Source organism: Carlito syrichta, unplaced genomic scaffold (genome assembly GCF_000164805.1).
Source record: "Carlito syrichta isolate Samal-C Ts95f unplaced genomic scaffold, Tarsius_syrichta-2.0.1 Scaffold312207, whole genome shotgun sequence".
Classification (NCBI taxonomy): Eukaryota; Metazoa; Chordata; class Mammalia; order Primates; family Tarsiidae; genus Carlito; species Carlito syrichta.
The window spans coordinates 631,689-645,885 of record NW_007256303.1 but is presented as its reverse complement, the minus strand read 5'-3'; the positions used below and the strand labels follow the sequence as shown (position 1 = coordinate 645,885).

Here is a 14,197-nt window from a genome sequence, read left to right as displayed (position 1 = left end):
TGGGGAGGGGTGGGGAGGGGCGACGGGCTGCTGGGGCAAGGATGGAAGAGGCGCCCGGGTGCTCAAGCCCGTTTTCCCCCACTTTCCCATTTGGCTTCAAGAGACTCCCGGCCTTGACATTTGTGCCCGGGAACTCCAGGCCTGGGAAAGCCAGACTGGGATGACATCCGTGAAGCCCCCTTGGGAGAAACACCCCGGCCCCCCACTGAGCCCAAAGCGTCCCAGACCAAGAGGAGCAAAGAAGCGCAAACCTGCATGCCCCGAGGGCCCGGCAAGCCCACGGCTCCCTTTCCTCCTGGCTCTCCGGGCTCCCCCTGTGGAACAGAACCGGGGGACAGCTGTTGGCTTGTTTTGGGACGGGCATAGGAACGAGAGTACGCGTCTGGGTGCATCCAGAGGGTCGTGCCACGGGGGCTGTGCCTAGGACTGGGTGCTGCAGCTGGCCGGGTGTCCCTGCCGGTCATGGAGGCCTCAGCAGGCCTGATATATGTTGGGGCAAGCAGCCGTCCCACAGCTCAGTACCATGAAGGTGTCTTTCCGTGCGTTAAGGAGAAAGCTCTGTCCTGTGTTTAAAAAACCAACACAACTGTTTCCCACGAAGATCCACACAACCATCTGGCCGCTGCAAAGACAGCAGATAGATTCACTAGTTTCAAGGTAGCCGGGGAAGCGTGATTCCCTGGCCGTGGCCTTGGCGTCTGACCAGCAGAGCCGCTGGGCTGCTCGGTTTTTAACCGACCTCAGCATCATGCCGGGGAAGGCCTGTCTGCCTGGGAAAATGACCACAGGTTTACAGAGGACGCTTAACCACCTCGTACAAAAAGTAAAAAGTTTTCATGTTGGAGCAGGCTTCGAGGTGCAGAAATGCCGTGAACAGATCCCACAGCCACCTTCCTCTGTCCTTAACATGAGACCATGCTGGCTGCGTCTGGGGGACCGTTGGTCACAGCCACCGACCCAGGGCTGACTTGTGACTGTCAACTGAAGCCTGGACTCAAGTCCGAGTCCCTGGCTTCTACCTAAAAAAAATCCTCTGGGCCAGGATCCTGCCGGGACCCCGTGTGTCCTGCCTCCTCAGGCTGGGACAGCGGACCAAGCTTTGCTCTTGCCGGCCCTGAGGAGCGTTGGCCAGACGTGGGACGTCCCGGGGCTTGTCTGCTGTTTTGCAGGTGACTCGCCTGGGCTTATGGTTTGGGGGAGGAAGACCCGGGAGGAGAAGGGCCGTCCCCTCCACGCCCTGTCCTGCCAAGGTGCCCACGAGCAACGGGACTCGTCACCGCCGAGGGGGACCGAAGCAGGGTTGGCCAAGGCTCCCTGCCGCCAAGTGACGCCCCCTTTCCACACCGTGCTCCTTGAAAGGAGGAGCGTGGAAGTGCATGCAGCCTACCCTAGGGGAGGGCATGGCTGACCATTTTGTCTTGAGTCAGGGTCTCACTCTGTCACCCGGGATGCAGGGAGTGGTACAATGTCAGCTCACGGCAGCTCCCACCTCGCCCGGGTTCGTGGGCAAGGAAGTTCTCGGACCCCACTGGGCTAGTCCCTGCAGGGGGCCTGACAGCAGGCGCCTTCACACACGCTTCTGGCCGCGCCCTGTGTGCGCACAGGGTTCGAGACCACCTGCTTCGGGGAGGGCACCAGGGAGGCCGTCGGGCTTGTCCAGGCCGGGTGCTCGGCCAGCGGTCGGGCCAGGTATCGAACCTGGGTTCCGCCGCCGGGTGGCCTGCCTCCCTGGGACAGGCCAGGTTGGAGGGAGGCAGGGGTGCGTGTGTGAGGCTCACCCCAGCTCGTGAGGGGCCCAGAGGGCTCCGTGTTCCCGGGGCTGCCCAGAGGGCTGGGCTTTTCTGTGGGGCCCTTACCTCCCTTTTGCTAATAAAGTCCCTCTTGGGTTCAGCGGCCCCGCGGGTGCCTATCTCCTTCCACTCCCGCCTCTGCCCACGCCGGGGTACTCTGCCCCGCCTGCCCCTCTCTGGTCCTTCGGCCTCACCCTGCGGACGCCTCACTCTACTCCCAGATCCACACATCCACGGCGCCCGACGTCCCCGCCCCCGTGAGGCAGACTCGGCTCGCCAGGGACAGTGGAGCCGGAGGACGGGGCCTCGCACCCCACAGGCCCTGGAGGCCCCTCCTTTGGAGGCTGGCTGCTTGTCCTCCACGGTCCCCCTGGCCCCCCCCCACGGCCGGGCAGAACGCACCCTCCCGCCCCCAGCTCCTCGCCACGGAGGAGCCCTTCCTTGAGCCACGGCCATGTCCTCTCCACGGAGAAGCATCTCCGTCTGTCATCTCTCTTCCACCCAGCCTCCGCTCTCCTGCTGGGTCTCTGGTCACAGACGTGCGGCGGCCTGTCCTGTCACCGAACACACACAGCCTTCCCGGGCCTCGCCAGCGTGAGCAGTGAATGCCCTCTGCTCCCCGGAAAGGCCTGGTGCTTCCGGAGAGGACCCGAGGGCCCCGTGTCCCCCTCGTCTGCCGCCCAGCCTTCAGGCCCCTGCCCAAAACGGCCCCTGGAGCGTCTTCGCCGCCGGGTACGAGGGCCGCTCGCCTCCTCAAGTTTTCCGGACCAGTCGATGCCCTTGACCTTCCTTCCGGACCTCTTCTCAGAATCCGGCCTGCTTTTCTCCGGATTTCCCTTCCTTCCTGAGAATCCACGGTCTTCTGTTCCCTCTGACGCCTCGTTCAAATAGGCCTCACCCAGAGACTCCAAAGTCCGCGTCTCCCCTGACCTGAGCCCTTCCTGGACCCCAGACCGAGAGATCTTCCTCCCTCTTTGCCACCCTTTCGCAGGACGGCCACGTCTGTGACAGTGTGGCCACTTTCGCTGGAAGCCCCAAGCCCCCCAGCCCTCCTCTGTCAGCCCTCCTCTCTCCCATGGGGAGAGGCCTGCGGGGTCCCAGCTCGTGGAGTCCTCCTGGCTCAGGCTCCGTCGCTGCTTGTCGAGGAGACTGGGGGCGGGCCGGCTGCTCCCAGCAGCCCTCCCCTCAGGCTGCAAACCGTTCCTGCCCGGCTGCTTGCTTGGAATCCTCCCAGTCTGGCTGTGCCCATCCCTCCACCTGGGTCACTGGGCAGTGCCCCCACCCGGGAGCCTCCGCGTGTCCGGGTCCCCTCCTCTCCTAGGACTTCGACCCCCCCGCTTCCTTCGCATGGCGTCTTCCCAGCACGGCGTCTTCCCATCACAGTCCCTGCCTGCGCTGCTGCCGAAACCCTCGTCTTCTGCGACCACCAAGCCCCCTCCAGCCACCTCTTCCCAGCCCAGAAACACCCCGGACGCCGCGCTTAACCTCCGTCTGAGCTCTCACCCTGCCGACTTGATGTCACGGGTTATGATCTTGAAACTGTCCCAAATTCTGTGGGGTTGGTTTTGTGTGGTGTTTACTCTCATGCCACCCGGGAATCATTGGGGCGACAGATGTTCACTAAGTGCGTGTCACGTGCCCCACACTGTTCCAGGGACGAGGGACGCACCCATGACCGAGACAAAGGTCTCTGCCCTCCTGGGGCTGACGTTTCAGCCCAGTCGGATGCTCGGTACGGTGCCTGGGTCTTGAAAGGTGCCCAGCAAAGAAGGGTCTGGACAGAGGAAAGGAAGGAAGGAAAAAGAGAGGGCAGGAGGACGCAGAGAGGCTGGAAGGGAAAAAGGAGGCCTGCCGGGAGCCCCCCAGGGCCCTCCTCGCCCAAGACCCCCCTCCGGCTGGGAGTCGCCCTGGTGAGATTGCGCCAGCTGGAATCCCTGACCTCACCCGGTCCACACCCACGTCCTCAGAGGCCGCAGCTCTCTAAGAATCGAGCCAGGGCGAGGGCTGGCGAGGTGTGTTCCCCTTGTGTTGAAAGGCTCTGGCTAATGCAAACAGACATGGTTCTCCGAGAAGGAAAACCTCAGCCCTGGGGGATTGAAGACCGTGACCTACTTTATTTCCTTGGCTTCCCACGCGGCCTTGGTTCCCCGCCTCGCCTCCGGGTCCTGGAGGCCCCTGAAACAAAGCAAGGATTGCAAGGTCAGCAAAATGACCACGATGCTCCTGCAAACACTTTGTGCCTCTTCTGCACAAAGCACAGATGCAAGTAGAGCCATGGCTGTCTCCACTCCTGCCCTGGAAGGAGCCATCACAGCTGTGAGCTGGAGGCCAGAAGACAGGGGCAGGAACGGAGTAACTCGTGCCAGGCTTGGCCACGAGCTTCCCACAAGTCTTCTCTCCCCAGGAGAGCCCAGTTTTGCTTCGGGAGCAGATGCTAAAATGCCTGATGTTTAAAGAGGGCACTCCAAGTGCCACTCGCCGTGAGCTGTGTTCTTCTGGTCCCTTGCTTTGGTGGAAAGCATTTTTTAAAAAAGCAAGCTGATCTTTTTTGGTAAATGCTATGGCGTGTGCATTAGGAAGCTCAAGACACCTTACCAAAAACAATTAGTATTCATCACAACGTACGTCTAGGTAGTACAAGATAAATATTCTGAAATAGTTTTCTCTTTCCTAGTGATAAGCTTGAAAATAGATGTAAATAATTTCCCATTTTCCACAAGGAGAAAAATACTGTAAAATGCTGAAAATAAATTTAACAAGACAGACACAAGACCTAAATAAAGGAAGCTTTTAAATCTTACTGGAGCGCATACTAACAGAACTTAAAGAGATGAGTAGACATAGCACGTGTCTATATGGAAAGCCTGTGAGACACAATGGAAGCAAGTTCTCCAACATTCTAGAAAGCCGTTTTATTGGGACTGCTTTAGCGTGAACATTTTAAAATTCCACTTCACAGACACCACAGCTGTCTTCCTCTGTGACGAGCACTCGAGATCTGGTTTTTCCTGTAGAGTCTCCAAACATATGTCAGAGAAAGCTCTTTTGGTAAAACTATTTCTAGGCGTTTGCAAATAATCCCAGTCCCAGCAACTTGAAATCATTTTCACAATTTTTTGGTCATGGTGGTTGTGATTTAAAAGTAAATAAATCAGTCTCTGTGTAATAAGCATGATACTTAGCAGATTTATTTTGTTCAGGCCAAAAATATTTGTGACATTAGCATTATTATCTTTCAGAAAATTCAAGACATAATAAGCTGGACTCAAAGCGTTTCCTAGCAGGAAGGACTGTCCAGCAGGTGACTAGGAAGGGTCATCACAGTCTTCCCATAGCCCCCTTCTCCCCGCCCTCCCCCATCTTAAAAGTCTCGGCGTCTTCGCCCTCCGTGGATACATTCAACCCATTCCCTCCTAACTTCCACTATTCCGGTGGAGCCGACACCGGGATTTTCACGTTCAGCCCAGTTGACATTTTCCTTCTCTTACCTTATTCGAGCATGATCACGTTCTCTTTGAAACTTTCCCCTTAACTTCTGTAACACTGAGTTCCTAGCGTCTTCCTGGCCTCTCGCCAGTCTCCTCTGAACCTTCAAGCGCTCCCTTCTTCTGTCTCTTAAACCTCCCTGTGCCCCAGGGCTTCATGCCTCTTCCTGAGTGGGACCCCACAGATCCACACACCACGTCTACTCAAAGACTCCCAAATACACGCAGCTCTGGGCCCAAAGCCCAGCTGAACACCAAACCCATATATTAAACTGCCTGTTGGGTGTCGCGTAGGAATGGACTGTCAAAAGTAGTCCTACTGACCTCACATCATCTCCTAGTGTCACATTCTTTTCATTAAGGAATGGCGTACCCTTGACTCTCCCTGAAGCCCAAGCCAGAAACCTGAGAGTCATCCCAGACCCTCCCTCTAGCTTGTCTCTCAAAAGCCCTCCACTGTAAGGTCCTCAGAACCTGTCACTTTCTGCAGCCATCCCTCTTCCAGGCCCATCACTTGCCCCAAGAAGGAGGAAATAATGTGTTTAGTCGTGGATTTTCCATATGAAATTTTCATGTACTTTACAGAGAGAGGAAGTAGAGGGATTCTAATTGTCCCTGACAACAAGGTATACACTGGAAGTTTTGCCTAGGAGACCCCTTTCCATGACTCCCTCAGACATAATGAACTCTATGAGGTGGGGGAGGTCGCTGGGAGATGACTTCGTGGATAGTCAGTTGCCTTGAGCACACACGAGCACAGTGAGAGATGTTCCTGTCTTAAGAACTTCCAAAATAAAAGATGTCCTGGATAGATGGATGGACGGATGGGAGGGTGGATGGATGGATGGGTAGGTGGTGAGTGGATGGGAGGGTGGATGGGCGGTTGGACGGGTGGGTGAATGGGTGAGTGCATGGATGGACGGATGGACAGGTGCACAGGTGGGCAAATGGATGGATGGACGGATGGGTGGATGGATACGGACATCATAAAATCAGAGATTCTGATTCCGCTTTCTATGCAGGGTCTTACAACGTCCCAAACTGGGGTTGGTGACTGCATGAATGGGGCTCAAGCTCCAGTGAATGGTCGCCCAGATATCTTACCCACTCAAACCCCACTGGCTGGATAAGGGATTGTGGGGGTGGTCTCTAAAGGAAGGATAAAAAATTGTCGCTCCCCTCATGACATCCAAGAGTCAAAGAGCGTCCTCAGCTTGAGACTGAGAACAGCTATGGCGCGTCAGGAGAAGTTCAGGGAGTTTAAAGGGGAGGAGCAGGAGCTACAGGCCAGACGGGTGCTGGCCTTGCTGTCATGGCGCCCTTTTAGGGGGCCTTTATTCTGCACCAGGCACTGCGCTGAGGGGCAGGTAGATCCGGTCTTCAGTCTTCACAGCAACACAGTGGAACAGCCTCTATTGACACCGTTTACCAATGCGAAGCAGATTCTCAAGGCATCTGCCCCCAGATCACCGCGTTAGTAAGGGGATGAGACGGCAACGGAGCCTGATTCGACCTGACTCTGAAGCCTGAGGCCCCAGCCACTCCGTCTGCCTCTGAGGCTTTTGTGTGGGACAGGGTCCCCGCACTCTGAGCATCCACGCACTAGCCGTGACTGGAGTTCTGAAATACGTGAGTCTGCAGGCTGGATGCAGGAAGCTGGGGGCAAGCCAACTCCTAACAGGGGGGCTTGGGCTGGGGTCTTCTGCTCATGCTGAGAATCTGTCAGGGAGCCCTTGGGAATCACGGCTGCTCTAGTGTTCGTGAGGACAGGAAATGTTTACTGACGCAAAAACACCGTCCTTAGTGTCTTATCAGAAGGGAGTGCAGGATTAGTGGCCGGGGCGTTGCCAAGGACACTCTGGCTTTGGACAGGAGAAGGCAGAGCAGGGACAAGAGGCGTGGGTTCTGCTCACACTCAGAAGGAATCCTTGTTGCCTCTTAATTTTTATTCGTGTGGGGGTGATGTCGCGCAAAGATTCACAGTCGATGAATATCCAGCTGGGAAGAAACAAGGAGACCAGACACTTTGGTAAGAGCCAGACACGAGCTAAGTCGGAGAACTGAGGAAACCAAGAGGCCACCGGGCGGTGGGCTCGGGCCAGAGCAAGCCCAGGACGCCCGAGAAGAAGAGACCTCAACAGCGCAGTTCGGGACCCGCCTCCCGCAGGCTTCACTGCTCTCTGCAGGCCCACGCGGAGGACCCGGCGCGGGTCCCAGACGCACCGGACAGGTCTCCGTGTAGCCTGGTCTCTTGCTTTTCCTGGACGCCGCCTCTCCCCTGGGACCTGGAGAACGCCTGCTCACCTCGAAAAGCTAACCCACTCATGTCCTTCCACTCCATCCTCTGCCATCACTCGCTCGGGTACAATTTGGTTTTAACATCGCGTAGCATCTCAACGATCAGTTGGCGCGAGTCTCCTCTCTAAGACTAGGGACTTGAGGATGGCCTGACACACCAGAAGCGCTGAGTAAATGTTTGTCAAATGCAGAAAAGAAACAGTCAACGGACCACTTAACCTTGCTTACGTGGAACGATGAAACCTGGTGGTTACAAGGCAACTGTGCATTGTCATGCTACTAGCATGGCCTTCCTTGGGATGGTGACCCGCATTCTTTGGGCATAAAATATCCCCATGAGGTTAGGTAATGTTGATTCAATGCAGTAGTAATAGCAAACATTTACGTAGGGCTTACTGTTCCAAGCACCTGTGTAGCTTAAGTCATTTAATTTTTACAACATATCCGGTGAGGTAGCCACGATTACTATTCTTATAGGACTGGCCACAGTCATAAATCACTTCACCTCTTGGCATTGCCAGGGTGATCAGGAGGGTCCCACTTCTCTTGAGGTCAGCCCCCTGGACTGAGGCACAGAGAGGTTAAATAAATCGCCAAGGCCACGCAGCTAGTGGGGAACACAGTCAGGAATCCAGCCCAGGCAGTCTGGCTGCAGACTCCATGCCCTTGACACGACGACGGAGATTCTACTTTGTTCCCCAACCTTGCAACACGGCACCAGCCACCGTGAGTCCGTCGCCAAGGAAGTACACGTGCTTAAAGAATAATTCCAGCTCCGACGAGAACTAGGGTTTTTGCATCAGATGTTCCATTCTTTCTCAAGGCATGAAGTCAGGGCAGGACCTTAAGGTGAACCAGATGGAGGGAGAGCAAGGAGGGCACATGAGCATCGTTCCTTTCACAGCCTTTTCTTTTTTCTTCTGTGCCACGGGCTGTGTTCTCCTCGTCACAGTTGCACGAGTGGCCAGGTCAGCAACATCTGATTTATGCAGGATGCCCTTAGCACCGTGCAGTTAATACTCAGAACAAGGGAAACCACATCCTGTTTTCTCAATGTGTAGCCTAAGACAAACCACCAAGCCCGCAGTGAGAGACCACTCGCCCTATTCCACGTTGGTGGCCAGAGCCCATGGGCTGGAGACTACATGAACCCTCTGCAGGGGCTTCAGAGCTGGTGAGAAGCAGCCCTCTCCTGCAGAGCTGACTGGGCTCATCGCTGGGGCTTCCCTTCGGAAACAACAACGCTGAGACCCCTGTTCCTCACATCCCCCAAATCTCACACATCTTCAAAACGGCATTTTTGCCTGTGGACTAGGGCATTTCAAGAAGAGCCAGCAATGACGAAGACCACGGTCTCCAGCCAGAAGAACGGAGGGGGCTGGCCTCAAGAGAGGGGGGACACCCTCCTGACCGCCCTGGCAATGCCAAGAGGTGAAGTGATTTATGACTGTGGCCAGTCCTGCCAAGCAGGATGAAAGGCGCTGGCTCTTCCAGGGCCCACAGGGCGCGTCCAACAGCTCACCTGAGTGATGGCCACTTGGATGCAACTCCGAATTCTAGGGCAGGAGAAACACCAAGTCCTTGGGTTCCAGCCCGTCCACAGCTCAACAGTTTACACAGATGAGATGATCCCTTGCTACATGTTTTCCATGGCATTTTCATTTTTGAAAAACTTCTCCATCTGTGGCACCAGCAAGCTTCCATTGACTCCAGGATATGGAGGCAAAAATAGTCATTTTCTTTTTTTCTTTTTTTGAGTCGGAGTCTCACTGTTGCACAGGCTGGAGTGCAGTGGCATGCTCACGGCCACTGAAGACTCGACCTGCTGAGCTCAGAAGATCCTTATGCCTCAGCCTTCCAAGTAGCTGAAACCACAGGTGCATGTCACCACGCCCAGTTAATTGTTTCTATTTATTGTAGAGATGAGGTCTCGCCAAGTTGCCCAGGCTGATGTCGAGCCCCTGGGCTCAGGCGATCCTCTCGCCTCTGCCTCCCAGAGCGCTGGGATGACAGGCATGAGCCACCGCGCTCGGCTCAAAATAGTCACTTTCACCAATTGGGTTCTCCCATGACATTTTGCAGCTGTCATGCTTTTTGAAGGAGCACCTTCACTAAGCCTGGGAATGAATGTCTTTGTGCTTTAACCCAATGTCCCGAGACACAAGTCTGCGCACATGGCCGCTTACGTACCTGAAGATGGTCATAGCCACTGAGGGGCTGGGTCACTGACCAGTCTGACTCATGGACACAGAGTGGCGGGTTCCCTCTCCCCAGCATTCCCATAGTGTCACATTCATTCACTTATGGTTGAACCTGTTACACGGGCTTGTGTTGCACCCTCCTGTGTGCCAGGCTCTAGGCTCGGGGGCGCAGTGTCGGGACAAAGTCCTGGCCCTCATGGAGCTTGCGGTGCAGAAGGGGACGCAGACCAACAGCTAAACAAGTGCAGACACTGGGGCAACCCCAGGCAAGGCTCGGTCAAGCAGCGCCTTCCCTTCAGAAGCAGTCTGCAGGCCAGCACATCCAAGTCACTGGCAGCTTTTGAACGCAGAGTCACAGGCCCTCCCCTCGGCGGACTGACTCAGCACCTGCACTTTGACAGGTTCTCCAGGGATTCCCATGCCCCGTGAAGCCGGAGGTGTGCTTGCATTGGGCAGGCAGTCCCACTCTAGGTCTGTGCTAGAGTCACCAGGGGAGAAGCTAAAATGACAAGGCCGGGCTCACTTCCAGGGCCTCTGACTTGTATCCTGGGGAGGGCCCAGGGGACTGTCTGGTGGTCTTCCCAGGAGGGAAGGCTGCACCCTGGGAGGGGAAGCCCTGTGGGGAGGTCAGGGCTTGGTGGGACTGGTCACACAGGAGGCATCGTTAGCCTGGGCCACGCAGCTGAGGCAGAGGACAGATCCCCTGAGTCTGACAGACACAGAGCTCGCTCCGCAGGACACGGCCAGGACGCGCCGCCCACCACGTTGGCCCTGGCGCCACTCACTCGCGCTGTCCTGGCTCACAGGGGACAGGGAAGAAACCACAGACATGCACAGTGAAGCCAAAGTCAAAGCCGGGGGCCATGCTGTCCGGTGTCACATACCTGGGGGCCTTTGCTTCCCAGGGCTCCTTCTTCTCCTTTTGCCCCGGTCTCTCCTCTTGGGCCCTGAGCACATGGAATCAAAGTGTTATTTTCCCCCTCCGAGAGAACACCTGGATAGTACACGTGGAAACGCGTGTCACGGACAGAGCTGGTGAGAGCCCTCCAGGCATGCCTTTGCTTCTCCTGGGCTGTGACGCCCTCCCCAGGTGTGCGGGACACAGCAGGCCAAGCAGACATGGAGGCCGTTGGGTGCTGGCAGTCAAGTGCCCGGGAAAAACACCGAAGGGTCGAGCTTTTCGGGACTGCTTTCTAATTCTCCAAAGCAGCTCACATTCCAAACCATTAACATTTCTTATACCTCTGAACCGAGAACATCGAAACACATTTCTCCCACTTAATAACCACACCGAAGACTGGTCGTCACAAGAGGCGGCACGTGGTGAGATGGAGTCTGGCTATTTCTACTTCGGGAATAGTCCACTGCTGCTGGTGGTGGCTTCCACGTGCACGCAGAGAAACCTTCACACAGCAGGGGGCTTCTGCCTCTCCTTCTAAATCAAGTGATGTCATAGAAAAGGAAGAGTCAGTAAGACGAGGGGCGCTGCAGTGTCCTTGCTTGGCAGGAAATGGAGCCAACTTTCTGACTCTCCCCCTCAGTCCCTATTTCTCACTTGAAGGTAAAAAAAAGCGGGTCTCCCTCAGCTGGCAAGTGATGGGAGAGAAAGCTGATCCGCCAGGGAGAGAAGGGTCCGAGGTGGAACCTGTCTACTGCTCTGAACTCTTGGCGAGATGTGGATAAACTCTCTCTTCTGATGCCCAACTTCCATGCACGCCAGCTGCCAACATACAAGTTACTTTTGGCTTGTACCGATGTGGATCAAAACTTCGAGAAACAGCAGGACCACTGCCTGCCCTGGTTGTGCCAAGTAGCGCGGGACTCTCTCCAGCTGGAGAGGGGAGCGGGGCTCTGACCTCCCTGTGGTCTGGCCTGGCTCCTCCAGCTCCCGCTTGCTGGGGCCTCCCGCCCCTCCCTGCGCTCAGGCGGACCGCCACGCCGCGGGGCCCCGTGGAGACTCCCGGCCGCCTCCGAGCAACTCTTTCCTACGAGTGGGGCCAGCTCTGCTGTGTCACGAGGGGCCCCGTAGGTTATGCTGGGCTCTTGCTGCATCAGACCGGCCACACGTTCCCAAAGGAAGCTCAGCCTCTCCCTGGAAGGCCCGCCCTCCCCGCCTGGGGCCCAGCACGTAGGGACTGCTGCCCCGCGAGCACGTTCTCTCTTCGCCTCTTGACTGGGACAACAACAGGCAAAGGAGACCAGACTGTGCCGCAGCCCTAACGCTGAAAACACCTGTACCCTGCAAGAGGGCTGGAGGGCTTCCACCCTGGCTTGGTCTTCCCGCTCCCAGAGGCTTCCTGTTCTCACACGTGACTGGCCTGGATACATACCCGAGGGCCCTTGAGACCCTGGGAGCCTTCAAGTCCACCGGGGCCCAGGTTGCCTGGCCTTCCCTGTGGGAGAAGCAATCATCCCGTGAGCGCTGCCTCTGAAAACGCGATCCCCTTTGCGTGCAAGGTCAGAAGCGCTTTTCGGTCACAGTGTCAATGCCGATCTTTTGCAAAACATGTGAAAAGTAAAAGCCAACGCAAAGAAGAACATTGGAATCTACAACTCATCAAACAGAGATAGCCACAGCTAGGCCTTGGTGTATCTCCTTCCAGTCTTTTTTTTTTTGAGTTGGAGTCTCTATTGTGACTGCAGTGGAACACTCTCGGCTACCCCAGGGTCAATTGCTGGGCTCCAGTGATCCTTCCGCCTCAGCCTTCCAAGTAGTCAGAACTACAGGCCTGCACTACCCTGCCCGGCTAATTTTTTGATTTCTTGTAGAAATGAGGTCTCGCCAAGTTGCCTGTGCTGTTCTCGAACCCATGGGCTCCCGAAGTGCTGGGATCACAGGCTTGAGCCACCGAGCCCAGCATCCTTTCAGTCTTTATATACAAGCATGCCCATGTGTGCATGTGCACACACACCCTTCTTTTTCTATGAAGTTGGTATTATATCTAACTTGGAAATGTGGCTTAAAAAACTCAAGATTTACTTCACATTTTCTTTAAGCATCTCCGGGCACCTCATAGCTTTATATTTATATGCAAATAGATTAAGTATCTAGGGATCAAAGTTGAGCATTCTCTTCCCATTGACCTTGGATTCTGCCAAGGTAAGAATTCCAAAGATAATAAGAACAAATCCACAAAGTTTAATTTAGGCAACTATTTGGATAGCCTGAGTGTATGTCTCAGTTGTTATATAGTTGGATGTGGTTGAATATCCCTTACTGATACCTTTTTCTAGAAATCAGAAAGGAGAAACTTAACACCTTCTGTCTCTGATCTCATTTCTTTTCTGGCATGCTGCTTTTCTGGGTTTGGTTTCCTTTTTTGCTGAAATCTAATCTTGAAGTATGCTGTGGTTTGAATGGATTCCCTCAAAATTCGTATGTTGACAAAGGATGTCCCACGCAACAGTATTAAGTGGAGCCTCTGGGAAGGGATTAGGTCATAAGGTCTCTTTCCTCTGGAAGTGGCTTAGTGCCTTTATAAAGAAGCTTGAGGCAGTTGCCAGACCCTCCCAGCGTTTGTGGATGCTGCGAGAAGACGCCATTTCTGGAAGAGACAGCAAGCCCTCAGCAGGCACTGAACCTGTGGGTGCCTCCCTCCTGGACTTCCTCTAGAGCTGTAAGACATAAAACTCTGCGGTTTCTAAGGGAACCATGCAAGGTGTTCTGCTGCAGCAGGAGGACTGGACCAAGACAAAGAAGTGTGTGTGGAGGGTGGTGATGTCTGTGGGCGATCAACTCTCCTCGTCTGTCTAAAAATATCGATGTCACAGTCAATCATCGTTTAGCTGGGTATAAAACTCCAAGTCAGCGGTGATTTCTCCTCTGTACCCTCAAGTCATTGCTCTGCTGTCTTCTGGCATGTGCCACTGCTGACCAGCAGTCTGTTGCCATCGACTTTGTCACTGTTCATGAGTAACCCTGTCTTTTCTCACTGGCAAATCTTTAAAATGCTTTCTATATTAACATTCTAGAGTTTCACCATGGATTTCTTATTTATCCTCATTGTGCTTTTAATCTGAAGCTGTGTGTTTTGCAAAATTCTAAGTCACAACTGCTCTTTCATCCACACTGTAGGTCCATGAAGCATATATAACAGATTGCCAACATGTACAAAGAAGACAAGGATATGGTTTTGGTCTAACCAACTTTTTGATACTCAGAATATCCAACTTGTATTAGAATTGTGTTGTATTCTCTTACTTTGTATGAAGTGTTATGCTGTTGTAAGCAAGGTTTTAAAATTCATTAAACAAAAATCTGAAAGAAAAGTCACCTACAAAGTCACTGGAGTTTGTACTTAAAATCCAAACAAAGTTAAATTTAACAATAATTGGGCTAAGTACTATCTTGGGTCATTAATTTTTAAAAAATTAAAGTGTCCACATTTTCTTTTTCTTTTAAAATTTGAATTCTTGAAATTGT

The 14,197-nt window shown here is 54.4% G+C and overlaps 1 protein-coding gene across 1 annotated transcript in view; it reads right to left on the bottom strand.

Moving 5' to 3' along the window:
- Positions 1-14,197, bottom strand: part of COL6A6 (collagen type VI alpha 6 chain) — a 67,381-nt gene that overhangs the window by 13,170 nt on the left and 40,014 nt on the right. Inside the window, 4 exon segments of the mRNA XM_008069791.1 lie at positions 252-314; positions 3,903-3,965; positions 10,659-10,721; positions 12,105-12,167. Coding sequence (XP_008067982.1) covers positions 252-314; positions 3,903-3,965; positions 10,659-10,721; positions 12,105-12,167 — 252 coding nt within the window.